Source organism: Meriones unguiculatus, chromosome 17 (assembly GCF_030254825.1).
Source record: "Meriones unguiculatus strain TT.TT164.6M chromosome 17, Bangor_MerUng_6.1, whole genome shotgun sequence".
Taxonomy (NCBI): Eukaryota; Metazoa; Chordata; class Mammalia; order Rodentia; family Muridae; genus Meriones; species Meriones unguiculatus.
Window position 1 is genome coordinate 34760965 of NC_083364.1, and position 13369 is coordinate 34774333.

Here is a 13369-nt window from a genome sequence, read left to right on the forward strand (position 1 = left end):
TGTTACAAGATAAAAGACATGACCAAAAGCAACTGTGAGGAGTTTATTTTGGTTTAAGGTTCTATAGGGGGAAGAGTCCATCATTGCTGTGGGAAACATGGCAGCCACGGGCAAGCACCGTGGCACAGGCAGGCAGCTGAGGAGAGCAGACACATCTTCAACCACAGTCATTAAGCAGAGAGAAAACTGGGGGTGTTACCTGGTGGTGAATCCTCAAAACCCACCCCCAGTGGAGAACCCCCTCCGGCAAGGCTGCACCGCTTCCCTAGACAGCGCCCACTGAGGACTACCTGTTTAAATGACTGAGCCTCTGGGGACTTAGTGTTTCAAACCATCACAGTTCAGAAAAGGGGTACCCTCAATAAAGCCAGGCAGGACTGTACATTCAAGGGCTTTCTAGTCTTGACTGCACTTCATGAGAGGGAATGACACACAGGCACCTGCGCATGCACACGTACACATAACATACCACACACCCCACATGCACATATGCATATATGCACACACACACACACATACACACAAATGTATACACACACAGCCATCTACAGTTAGACTTCTACGTTCATAGATTCCATATCCATGGATTCCTTTGAATACAGATTAAAGATAGAATAAAATAAAACCTGTATCTGAAACGAATGCATGATTTTTTTTCCTTGTCTTTTCTCTAAACAATGTAATCTAACCACACAACACTTAGCTCATGATGAGTATTGTAAGTACCTGATGACTTAATGTGTAGATGGGTAGGTTATAAGCAAAAGGGATGACATTTTCCATAAGGGACTTGGACATCCATGGATTTTAGTGTTCCTGTATGTCTGGTATGGGGTAACTGTGTATATAATCAAAGCTTCATAGGCTTGTTTGAGCAAAAAAGACTTTTTTTCCTCACAGCATGATCTGAAATCGCTCCTTGGAACTCGCTGAGAAGTGTAGGTCTAGACCACAGACCTTGTTTGCAGCTGAAGAGAGAGAGCCAATTACAACACAGACCCTTTTTCCAAGTCACAGGGAGAGCAAAAGAGCTGCCTCCTCCTGTGCATGGGAACAGAAAGATGGGGCCAAGGTTTGCCAAAGGCTAATGCCATCATTGGGGCATTCTTGCTAAGCCATTGGTGGCCTTCAGCTGGCACCTGTAGTACCCTGAATGGGTGTCTTATTTAGGGTTTTATTGCTGTGAAGAGACACTATGATCACAGCTACTCTTAGAAAGAAAAACATTTCACTGGGGCTGGCTTACAGGTCCAAAGGTTTAGTCCGTTATTATGGAAGGAAGTGGCAGCCTGCAGCAGGCACGGTGCTCTAGAAGTAGCTGAGAGTTCCGCATCTTTATCCAAAGGCGGCAGCAGGAGACTGTGCCACACTGGGTGTGCATCTAAGTCCACACTACTTGAGTATATAAGACCTCCAAGCCCCTGCTCCCACAATGACATTCTTCTTCCAACAAGGGCACACCTCCCGATAGTGCCACTCCCTGTGGCCAAGCAACCAAACACATGAATATATAAGGGTCCTTCCTACTCAAACCACCACAGTAGGGCAGTCCTCATTATGTGCCATTATGTCCTCTGCAGGCTTATGGGTTAAGTGTCTGACTCCTTGCTTGTGACACTTTTTTGAAGGCTGTGGGACCATTTCAGGTAGGGACTAGGGGTAGGCCTTTGAAGGCCATACCCACAGGCATTTTAGCCTCTTTTCTCTGCTTCTCAGACATCTCAACACAAACACGCTGCCATTAACAGTCCTGCCACCACAGAAAAAGTTGCCTCTACCATTTTGCCTTCTCCTCTGGAATGGACCAAAACCCCTCTGAACTGTGAGCCAAAATAAACCTCAGGCCTTAAAGTGTTTTTGCTAGGTACTTTGTCATAGCATGGTGGAGAGCGGACCTAGAAAAGTGTCTGCTTGGGACCAAGATAGCCAGGGTCTGAGAATGCCCAGGTAGTTTTTGAGACCTGAATCCAGCTTTGAGCAAGAGCAGACTAAGCTGGCTGTAGGGGAAAGGGACCCCTTGTAGCATAATGTTCCTAGAATGGTGACACCCAGAGTCCTGGCCAGCCCTATGTGATGAAACTGTCTACTGTTTGGTTTCTGCCTGTTCTTGATCACAGTGCTGTGGGACTGTAGTGGAAGAGGAGATGTGTATGTGTATACCCCAGATGTGGGGCATTGCTAGAGAGTAGAAGGGAGGCTCCAGAAGGAGGACATGCCACTGCAAGGGTATGCTCCAGGTACAGGTGAGCCAAGGGTCCAGAACCCCACACCCAGCCCCACCCAGGACTGTTCTCCAAAGGGGACATGAAGGTAGGGCAAGGAGCCACAATCTGCATGCCACCATGTCACCTCCCTGCTGCTCACAGCACTTCCTCTTTTCAGCTGTCTGTGTATGGACTTGCAGGTCCTAAGGGGAGTAATAATTAGGGGACCCCAAGTTCTTTCAGGATTGCCTACTACAGTTGCTGAGTTCAAGAGCAGGCCACATGGACAGCCTTATGCTTATGGAAACACTTTGTCATTTGTGCTTTTTCTTGGCCTCTCAAGACACTAAATGCTAATGTGGATTCTCAGTGAAAGCAATTAAAATACCTTCCTTTTGGCCACTTTTATATTTTAATACATCTACATATGTTGAATATACCTGTATCTCTACGCAACTTTAAAAACTTTACAACAGGGCCTAAGACATAATAAATTAATAGAAATGTATGAACTAAAATTTTGATGCAAGCAAGATTCTGACAGGGTTATGACATTCCTTGAAAAATGAGGAAGATGCGAAAAGAACCAGAAAACTTTATCTAGGAACTGCTGCTTTACAGTCAGCAAATGAGAACCGCCGACAGTGACAAATGACCACAGCGCTCTCTCTCTCTCTTTCTCTCTCACCCACACGCACCCACCCAGGGGGCCACTTTAAAAGTTCTATCACAGATCTTTCACAAGCACACTGTTTTCTTTTATGAGTCGAGTCCTATAAACTCAGAAATCCCCTTCCTGGGCAGGCTGAGGTAAGGGTCTGGATGAAAGGAGGCCACAAGCCTGAAGACACCATGGCAGCAGTGCAACAAAGCGTATGTTCCTTCTCCAGTCCTGGGCACCGGGTTGGTCCATGGATAGAGACAGCTGAGACACTGTCTTTGGCCAATGGGCTAAGGCAGGTGAGCAGCCATTCTCTATGTGTCACTGCGATGGGTTTTCCAGGGACTGATTGATTGACTGGTCTATTCATTCATTCATTCATTCATTCATTCACTCAGGAAATGTTTGGAGAGGTAGTGTGCTAAGTCTACCCCAAGCCTGAGACAAAAAGGAGTTTGGAGGATTGATTTCTGCTCTCCAGGAAGGAACCCCGGAGCTGGACGGCACTTTCCAATTTGACATTACTCGGTTACATGGCAGTCTTGGCAAAGGCCCCACAGGGTGAGAAAGCAGGCAGGGACAGAATGCCTTTTCGAGCAAAGGAGACACAGTCAAGCAGACAGCCCTGAAAAACTTCCTCCTTCCTTCCAGGCTTTCCTACTCCCACCCCCACCACCCTACTCACACTGCCACAGGGTAAGAGGCTGCTACGGGGTGGTCTGGCCTTGCATCTGAGATAGGCTTTACAAAGCAGAGGGGCCCAAACACTCTCCTAGGGGAGCAGAGAGGAAAAAACCCTTTCATCTTCACAGGTTCTGCTCTGTAACCCCTCCATTGCAATGGAACCTGGGGCCATTTCACCAGCCTCTCTCCCCGGGAAGTTCTGTAGCATGCTAAGGAAAGAAATAGGCTCTGGGGGTCATAGAGCCGGGCATCTGAGGAAACAGGGATGGGTGGCCCCCCAGCTTCTTTGCCTCAGGAAAAGCCTCCTCTAACACAGCACCCCAGGAAATCTGAACACCCCAAGATCAGACCTGCAAGAGGAGACATGGAGAAGGAGGCACAGCAAAGCTGAAAAGCAAACTCTGGAATTATCTAACGGGAGTGAATTCTGAAATGTCTCAAATGGATCCATGCAAAGGTGTACCTTCTGCCTCTGTGTGGCATACTGACTGCCAGCACCATTAGAAGCTTCAACACCAACGAGGCTCTCTTCTCCTGGAGTCCCTCCTAAAACAGCCTGGTGTGGCCCGGGACCATGACACCCCACAGTTTGTAATGGAGAGGACAGCACACAGACACAGCACTGGCTAGCTCAGGAGCACCCTTGTCACTTCTGAGCATGTAGTCCAGGTCTGTTCATGTACACATTGATGCTTTACTTTGAGGAGCAAGCCCTTGTCTTGTCATCAGGGCCTCTTATGTCCCAAGCAGGCATCATCACCCACTACAAAGTCCAAAGCCAGTACCTCCTCAGTCCCATGGTATCATCCTCCTACCCGGCTCCCTTAAATCTCACCCAGACCCAGCCAGGCACGACTTCAACCTTTTCCAGTCAAATTTCCATCACACCACCACCAACCTTTCTATGCTGAAGATGGCCTCCCCAGGTGCTGCAGGATAACAGCCAGATGCCTCAGTTTGGTGTGGGAAGCCCTCCATGCCTGCCTTCTCCAGCCAGGCCTCAGACCTGCACAGCTGACCCCAGGCCTGAACTCTCATGGCCCCTGAAGCCCACACAGCCCTCATTACCCACTATGTCCTTTCTTCCTGACCAACTCTGACCTGCCTTCTCTTTAGTCACTTCTTCCTGTCTCCACCGCCCGTGGCTGGCTGAGTGCAAGGTCTTTCCTATGTGTTTAGAGAGCTCCATCACATCAGCGGCCTGCTACCTCCACCTTTGCTCCTCCACTGAGAACTACACTCCTTGGCAGAAGAGACGTCTCTGCTTCTTCAGAGGTTAAAACCCTGGCTCACAGAAAATGCCGGTGTGAAAGAATGACCGACTGACTCAGTGAATTTGTGTGCCGACAGTGAAAGGTGGCCGTGCACCAATAGTAGGCCAAATGCCAGAAGTCATTTCAAGTTTCTTGGGAAGTAAAAGGCAGCTGAATCATAAAGATGGAATAAAAAAATTCATCTTTAAAAGATGACTTTATGCAGCTCTCTTGGTATTTACGATCATTCACCCCTGGGGGTGGGGGAGAAACTGTGTGTAGGAAAGGTTGTGAGCTGAGGCAGGGAAGGATAGCGTTACAGGACATCTGCTTCCATGGAAAGCAGAGCTGGGGTACACAGTGAAGCCCTAGACTGGAGAGCATACCTTCTCCTGCCCTTACTGTTACAATCTGAGGTGTTGACATAAACTCACCTGTGTAAAAATACAACTTGGTGAATTCCATTATATTCCCAGAGGTGGAGATGACTAACTACTACACAAATCCCAAGTCACCTGCCTCTGCAACCATGTTGGCCCCTTCTAGATGTTTTATAACAGAAGCATATAGCACGGTCCTTTGTGTCTGGCTTAAGGCACCTTAATTTTGTCCATGTTGTGAAATGGACAAAGCCTTCATTTTTATGGTCAAATAATGTTCTGTTATATGGCTCCATCATATTTTTATTTATTTTTAAATATAAGTTGAGTTTTTTAATTGTTTTTTGAGACAGAGTCTCATTATGTAGCTCTGGCTGCCCTGGAACTCACTATGTAGACCATGTTGGCCTTGAACCCACGGGGATCTGCCTGCTTCTTCCTTCCAGACGCCTTGGAAGCACACACCACCACACCCAACACATTTTGTTTCTGTGTTTATCAGGTGATAGGTACAGGCCTATTTATTTGTTTTGGTTGTTACTAATAGCAGTAATATGAATCTCCATGTGAAAGTTTTTGTGGGCATGATGTACTTTTCAGTTCTCTTGGGTGCACAGTGTAGGAGAGCAATGGGCTGCTCATGCGATAATTTCACGCTCAGTTCCGATGCCTGTAGACTGCTCTCTCAGTAACTCCATCTCTCTTCCCCTCATGCAGTGAGTGAGAACTTCGATTTCCCCACACCCTCACCAGCACTTGCCCTATTTTTATCACAGCTGTTTTACAGAGTGGGGGTTGGTATCTCACTGTACATTTGATTCACATTTCCTTAGGGTCTAACGGTGTTCCTCTTGTCATGAGCTTTTGGCCATTTGGATGTCTCTCCTGACTTGTCTAGATATTCAGTGTAAAGTACCCAGCCCAGGGTCTCCTAACAGATGCGCACATCCTTTCTGAGGGCAGCCAGGGCCCACCCCAGAGTCCCTCTCAACAGGTGGGAGCCAGCCGTAGCACCTGCAGAGAGCACTCTGTGGATGACTGAGATGATGACAACTCCATCAATGAGAGGGGCTGGGCAGCTTGCTGTCACCACTTTCCAGGACGGTGGTGGGACAGATGGAGATGAGTCCGGTGGACGACGGTAGTTCTTGAGGACTTTACAGCTGAGCTGTGTAGACAGCAGGTGGGATCAAATGAATGCTTTTTCAGAGTCAGGAGCAAACTGCTTCAGGAATTGAGGGCAGGAAAGACAGGGCAGCAGGTGAGGGGTGAAGTGCCCATAACCTGGAGCTGGTGAAGGCCACTCCTGGCTAGAAATCCATGGAGGCAGGAAAGCATGGTACCACAGGCTGCCTGAGGGAATGAGCTGAACAGTTGCTTTGCTGAGACGGTAAATAGATACACTGTCCATTGCAGTTCTCAGTGAGCACCATTTCAGGCTGTGGAGAGAGAGAACTACAGGAAGAGAAGGTAGGCAGACCAAAGGGAAATCAGAACACAGGGGCCTTCATGCTTTATCAGCTCAGAGCCTACAAATTCCAAACTGTAACCAAGGCCCATGAGTTCCACAAGCAGCATCAAGTGGAGGCCTCCCTCAGTGTGTGCCACTTGGCCCTTACTACAGCCTGAGCTTGGATGGACAAAGAAAAGCCTCCCATTCGGGAGCAGAGCCCCTGACTGCATGTACAGGATCTAATACCAAAGATCTGGCCACAACATTACTCAGTCACCCCAGAACTGAAAACAAAGAGGCTAAGATCCCTACCCCTGAGCTTATTTCCAGACAGTCTTCTTTTGTCACCATTTGTCCTGTCTTACAGTCTGCAGGATGATGAACTGTTTCAGTAAGTCTTGGCTCCACATTGTCATTAACACCTCACAGGCCTAGACAGCCGTGGCTTTGCAGCCAGCTGTCCAGAGTGGAGCAAACACATAGTGTTTAGCTATTGATAGCATTGCTATTTCTGCCACAAACCTCACAAATCAGCTGTCACAAAAATGGCTTTGGAATTTGCTGCAGCAGGAAAGCGCATCCTTGTGAGCTCCACTCCACACATAAGATTCTCCCAGAAAGCTCCACTCCAGCCATTTCCACACTCTGCCCTCCACTATAGCTACACTTCAGTCATGCAAGTGAGAAACAGGTGCCTCCTCTTTAAAAGATTGCTCACTGAGTGTCAATTACTAGTGACCCCCGCACCCCCAAGCTTTTATTACCACAAAAGATGCTAACATGACATTACAGGGGAAAGGAAATGTGCTGTGCTTGATGCTTGGTCCTCCTTTTCCTAGATTTATGACTTTAAATACGTTCTATAAAATGGGGACACTGTCTCTCCTGTGCATCCTCCGTGGTCCTCGGCAAGCAGAGGCAGCAATGAAGAGATGTCTAGTAAGGGGGTCAGGATTGAGCAGGGCCAAGAAGATGCTGCTAAAGCCAGTGGGACATGGAGGAGCAGCCAGCCAGTGAGGGCCTCACTCATAAGAACTAAGAATCCAATGGGGCCAACTGTGTAGCCTGTCACACCCGGGTGTCAAGGGGAGTACCAGATCATGAGCAGGGCTCCAGGTCAGAACACCACAGTTACAGGTTGAGACACATGGACATTTGATTTTTGTCAATGTGTACCTCTGCTTCCTCACCTGTAATAGGGGATGGGAACAGTACTACCTCATGGAGTTGGGCTAACTCAGCATCCGAGCACATGGAATGGTGAATGTCCTCTGTAACGCAGTCATTAAGTATAAGTTGTCGTTGCCACAAAGTTCGACTCTGCTTACCAATCATCTAAGCTGACCAGGGAAACAAAGGCCTTTGGGGCACCAATGACATCAGCCTTCACGGGGAAGACGATGCTGTGAGCTTTCTCAAAGTAAGTAAGAGCCGAGAGCCAGGGTAATGCCATATTTTCATTCTTTCTTTACCCAGAGGCTTGGACTGATTCTACCCTGGAGAGGCCCCAGGGGAATAAAATGCTTAAACACTACTATTACCAATAACAGTGGCGTCAGAGGCGAACCATACAGCGCCATACGGCACAGAGGTAAATGGAGCAGGCACATATAGCACAGAGGTATACAGCACTTTAAGGTTCAGCAACAGATCTGTTCATCATCAATGAAGAGAGACTTCCAGTCAGGTAGTGAGCATCAGGTGGTTTGTTTTATATCCAAACGGTCCTGAAACACAATAAGCCATGACTCTCATTTTAACCACGAGGAATGTGAACGAAGGTTCCTTGGTTAGTCTGACCAGGCCATGATGTCAATCTCGACTGTCAAATTGCTTGGACTGCAAAGCACCTAGGACATTGGCTAAGCACCCCTGGATGTGTCAAGAAGGCCTGCCCCAGATGTGGTACCACCATCCCATAGGCTGAGGCCCCATCAGTGCCAGCAGACTTTCCCACCACTTCCTGCCCACAGTTATAAGACCAACTTGGCTCCACCACCCTCCCTGATGTGACGTACTGAAATCATGAGCCAAAATAAGCCTTTCCTCCTTAAGTTGCTTCTCTCAGTACACGGTCACATGCACAGTTCTCTTCCTGTCAAAGCTGGGTTTCCGGTTAATGAATACAGATGCTGCTACGTTCTGAAAACTGAATCTTTCCCTTGAGTTCTAGTGAAAATCATTTTAAAATAGATCATCCCAAAGCCCTTCCTGGGGTGGAAGAGGAATGCAAATGATGGTGTGGCACTGTCCCTGGGTCCTGGAGAAACAGGCAGATAACAGAGGAGGAATGAAAGGAAAGCAGCAGAAGCTGGGCCCTTCCTGCTGAGCTGGCAGATGGCTGCTGGGACAAAAAGAAGAAAATTAATTTTCCTGAATGGCGAATTATAGCAGCTGACACATGCGGAAGAAGGTGTGGCCAGCCCTGTGGAGGGAAGAGGAACCCTTTTTCTCTAATGTAAGAATTCTGTAGGTGATCAAAAGATCTGGAAGTGCTTTAGGCAAACATGTGACCAAAGCCCTCCAGAAGAGAGTTTCTTAAGCGTCTAGTGGGCTAAAACACATCTGTACCATGAAAACCAGTTGTTCAACCTCTAGCATAAGTATGCCATGTTTAAGCAACTCTGCAATAGACAGTAACCACAGGCGACTATCTGCTGTTCAAAAGGCACTTACTTAGGTGTTACAGAGGGTCGCCAAGCTGCGCTGGCTCTTTGGGCCCAGTACCCTTTCTTTTCTAGTACGTACCCAGCATGAATGCCTGGCTTTCTTTTAGGCACGTGACAAATACAAATGTTAATTCATTTAACTCTGACAGCCCAGCGTCCTCATGAGACACATACTGGTACAGACAATGTTCAGGGCCCACTTGGGTTAAATGGCTAGGTCAAAGTCATGCAGGTAGGTGAGTGGCAGGGCTGGAATTCAAGCCCAGGCAGTCTGACTTCTGCCCTTGTCTTCCTCACTGGGCTCAGAGCACACCCTGAGCATAACTCTGAGAAAAGAGAGGGTGTAATGCAGCTTCCAACATGGCAGCTGGGCTCATCCCTATCAATACTGAAGCCCTGCTCCTGCTCCCGCCACCAAGTCTCAGAAACCCCCAGCAGGCCAGGTTCTCCAAGATCACTGCAGAACAAAGCCACACTAGAACTCTGTGCATGCAAGTCTAAAGCAGTGGTTCTCAACCTTCCTAATGCCATGACCCTTTAACACAGTCCTGTAGCACTCGTTTTTTAAGCTCCACTTTATTTGGGGTATTTAAGCCTCTACTTCCCTTCTACCAACTCTCCAACCCTAGGTAAGAGAGAGAAGGTTAATGCGGAGAGGGAGCACAGACCCCTTTACTTCTCTTGGCTGTTTAAGGTCGACGCGTCTTTGGTAGATATATCAATTTTTGTCAACAGCAAATGCAGCCAGCGGTCTCCTCCAAGCCACTGAGCCCCACAGCATTTCTCTCCATCTGTCTGCTCCAAACCACCACACTGGCCATTTCTGGTCTCTCCAAACTGCTGCAGGCCACACACCAACCCCGCACACCACACCTTCTCTTTCTGGGCTGTCATATCCTCAGACCCCCAGACCACACCTCCATGCCACATGAGAAAAGCCGATACCAGCTGGCAAAAGCCATGCCCCACACAAGGCAGTTAACTACGGACAAACTAAAGCCCAACTAACTAAAATCCCACACTTGGTATTAAAATAAAGCCATATTTACATAACATAACTGATTTTTTAAAGAAACCAAAACTTCCATTACATAGTTCCTCATGCTTTGCTGACCCCCAGCCATAATATTATTTCATTGGCTACTTTAGAACTGTAATTTTGCTATTATTATGTATTGTAATGTAAACAGCCCATATGCAGGATATCTGACATTTGACCCCTGTGAAAAGGTTGTTTAACCCCCAAAGGAGTTGTGACCCACAGGTTAAAAACGGCTGGTTTAGATGCATACCATAGGCATCTAGGGTTTCAGTTCATTCCTATTCCAATATAAAATTCAAGTTAAATGACAATGGAGGCACTTAGTTGGTCTCAGAACAGCCATAGAAAATCTTAGAAGGTATGCCAAGTGTCCCGTGCTTTGAAATCCAGCTGTCAGGAAGCTCAGGGAAGCAGAGCTCTTAGAACAAACAGAAATCAAAGCGCACTGCTCATACCTGGCAGGAAACCCAGATGGTATTTGTCCTGCACAGACAGCGGGCAAAGGAGAAGGCAGCATGGTGGGGCTGGGGCTGATGGCTTGGGAAAAGGTGACAGGACATGCTGCATGGCTCTGTGGGGATGGCCAACCCATAACATCAACCAGAGAATGACAGAGCCACAGAAAATCTGATTCTATTTTTATCTTTCAAACAGAGAAGAGAATACAAGTGAGGAATGGAAAACAGGGAACTATGTAATGGGCAGCCATGTTTTGGCACACCTTAACAAATCCAAATCTCTCTTCTAGATACTGCCAACACAATGCTTTCTTCTTTTGTTCCCCTTTCCTGACAGCCTGAAGTCCTTGGTAGTCCCTGAATCCAGCACAGGAGCATGACCCTGGCTGCCCATCAGGCCCCTGAGTGATCTTCCCTCGGGTCAAGTGTAGGCTCTTGGAGATGAGTGCTGCTGTGAATATGCACACATACTCATGTATCTGGAACTAACCAGTCAGCCTCCAAGATGTCAGGATGGGACTCAGGGAAGATACAAACTCAGACCCTGGCCACCCGTATTAAAAAAGAAATGCTTATGCATATTCTCACTTTGAGCAGGCATCTTTCTTGCCTCTGGGACATAGTGCAGAAGGCTTTCCATCCGTATTTCCAACAAGCTAGTTTTCCAGAGACTTGGCATTGAAGAAGTGGCTATGAGAAGAAGACTATCAGCCCTGGCAAAGGTAACCCTGAGGAACCAAAAGCTTCTCCAGGGAGGAGTGCAGACATCATCCATGTGAACTCAGAAAACACAAGTCAGGATGATGAGGCGCAGACACTGGGGAGCAGACCTTCAGATTTAACACAGAGAAATGCAATCCCGCAGAACTTGTCCAGAAATAAAATAATGGACTGCTTTGGAAGTGACCAGGTCCCCATAGTAGAAGGCAATCATGTAGAGGCCTGATAAGTCAAAGATGCTGTGGTTGGGGGGGTCCTAGCATGAGAGAAGACGGCCTCAGCTATCCCATTCCTGAGACCAAATCTCTGCGGAGAAGCAGCTAGGTATGGTGACTCACCCCTGGAATCCTAGCACCTGGAAGGCTGAGGCAGAAGAACTGTTACAAGTTTGAGGCCATCCAGGGCTACATAATGCATTCCTGACCAGTCTGGCCTACAGAGCCAGGCTACCCTCTCTCAAAAAACAATAATATCCGTCACTTCATCCTTCTCATTCTATGAGAAAAGGATGCTGAACAGGAACGGAATTACTTGAGTCACCTGACCCAAATCTACTTTTCTACCTCTGCCTCCAACAACATCCCTCACCAGAGAGGAGCATCAGATGCTCAGTGACAGGAGAGAGGCAGGGAGGCAAAGGACCAATGGTTGCCTTCTCTAGAAACTGTGACACACTGGCACCCCCCTCCACAGAAACGCATGCTGGTTCTGGGCATACATCCTAAACTTTGACACCAGGAGGCTAAGATTAAGGAAAGACGTAGAGCCAAACAGGGTTTCTGAGAGGTTAAGACGTAAATTTTAGAATTCAGACTAAAAGAGGCTTCTATCTACAACAAATCCAGTCACCTTGAAAGGATGAAGATGGAATGATAGGCAGATGAGTGGACAAACAAACGGATGGTGGACAAACAGCTGAGTAGGTATACAGGTGCATCCACTGCAAGCAGAATTATTACAACACATCCATGATGCTAAGAGATGTTTTAATCTGAGCCACACTGCACACACAACAATGCCCTCTGGTAGACGTTATGCATGTATCCCTGGATACAGTTCAGATCAAGCCCTCAGCACTGAGATTTCTTTATATTCCAACTCCTAGGAATAAGTGAGATGAGCCATGTACAACACTCTTTAATTCCACTTTTATCACAGCATCACCAAGAGGTGAGGAAAAACAATCAACATTGTTTTGCTATAGAGACATGGGAATGCTAGAGTAGATATCTGGCTCTCCAAATGACCAAGGACAGAGGTGTAAGGTCATGACAGGAGTCTCAAACACCAGGGCAGATGCCAGAATGCTACTAATTGTTCTAATGAAAGACCGTGTCATCCTTACCTGCAGGTACATACTACAAATCCCAACATGTCACTGTCCCAGGATGCAAGGCAGCTGCCTACGAGGCTGCCAGGCCCCTCAAACCTAGTTCCCTTTTTCATGAAATTCAGAGGACAGCCTAGGAATGCCCTTTACCCAGACATTAACTACAGAGGACAGAGACAGAGGCCATTCTCAGTATCAAAGCTGAGCCGGCAGTAAAGTTTGGGACCCATGTCTGTATGCATGATGGATATCCATGGCCCGGGTCTGCACGGGCTTCTTTTCATCAGTAGAAGGGAAAGGCTGCATCACTCCAGCCTTTCCCTCCTCTACCTTCTTATGGCTTCCCCTCTTCTCTTCCATCCCCGTCCAGGCCCCCAAATCCCCAAAGCATCTTCAGACCTCAAGCACAAGTGGAAGATGCTCATATAGACATTAAGGCTAACATAGCAAGCTCCACTATATGGAGAGTCTGGCGTCTTACTCTACTTCCAGAATTACATTCCTGGAAAGGAATT

At 47.6% G+C, this 13369-nt stretch overlaps 1 protein-coding gene across 3 annotated transcripts in view; it reads right to left on the reverse strand.

Annotated features, from left to right (window-relative positions):
- The window catches only part of Xxylt1 (xyloside xylosyltransferase 1), a 172272-nt gene that overhangs the window by 72722 nt on the left and 86181 nt on the right, over positions 1-13369 (reverse strand). Inside the window, exon 4 of one of the 3 annotated variants that reach the window (XM_021651230.2) lies at positions 6357-6621. The exons of the other annotated variants lie outside the window; for them this stretch is intronic. Within the exon in view, the coding sequence (XP_021506905.2) occupies positions 6372-6621 (250 nt within the window). The 3' untranslated portion in view covers positions 6357-6371. Of the gene's footprint in view, positions 1-6356; positions 6622-13369 lie in introns of those variants that run through there. 3 annotated transcript variants of the gene reach the window in all.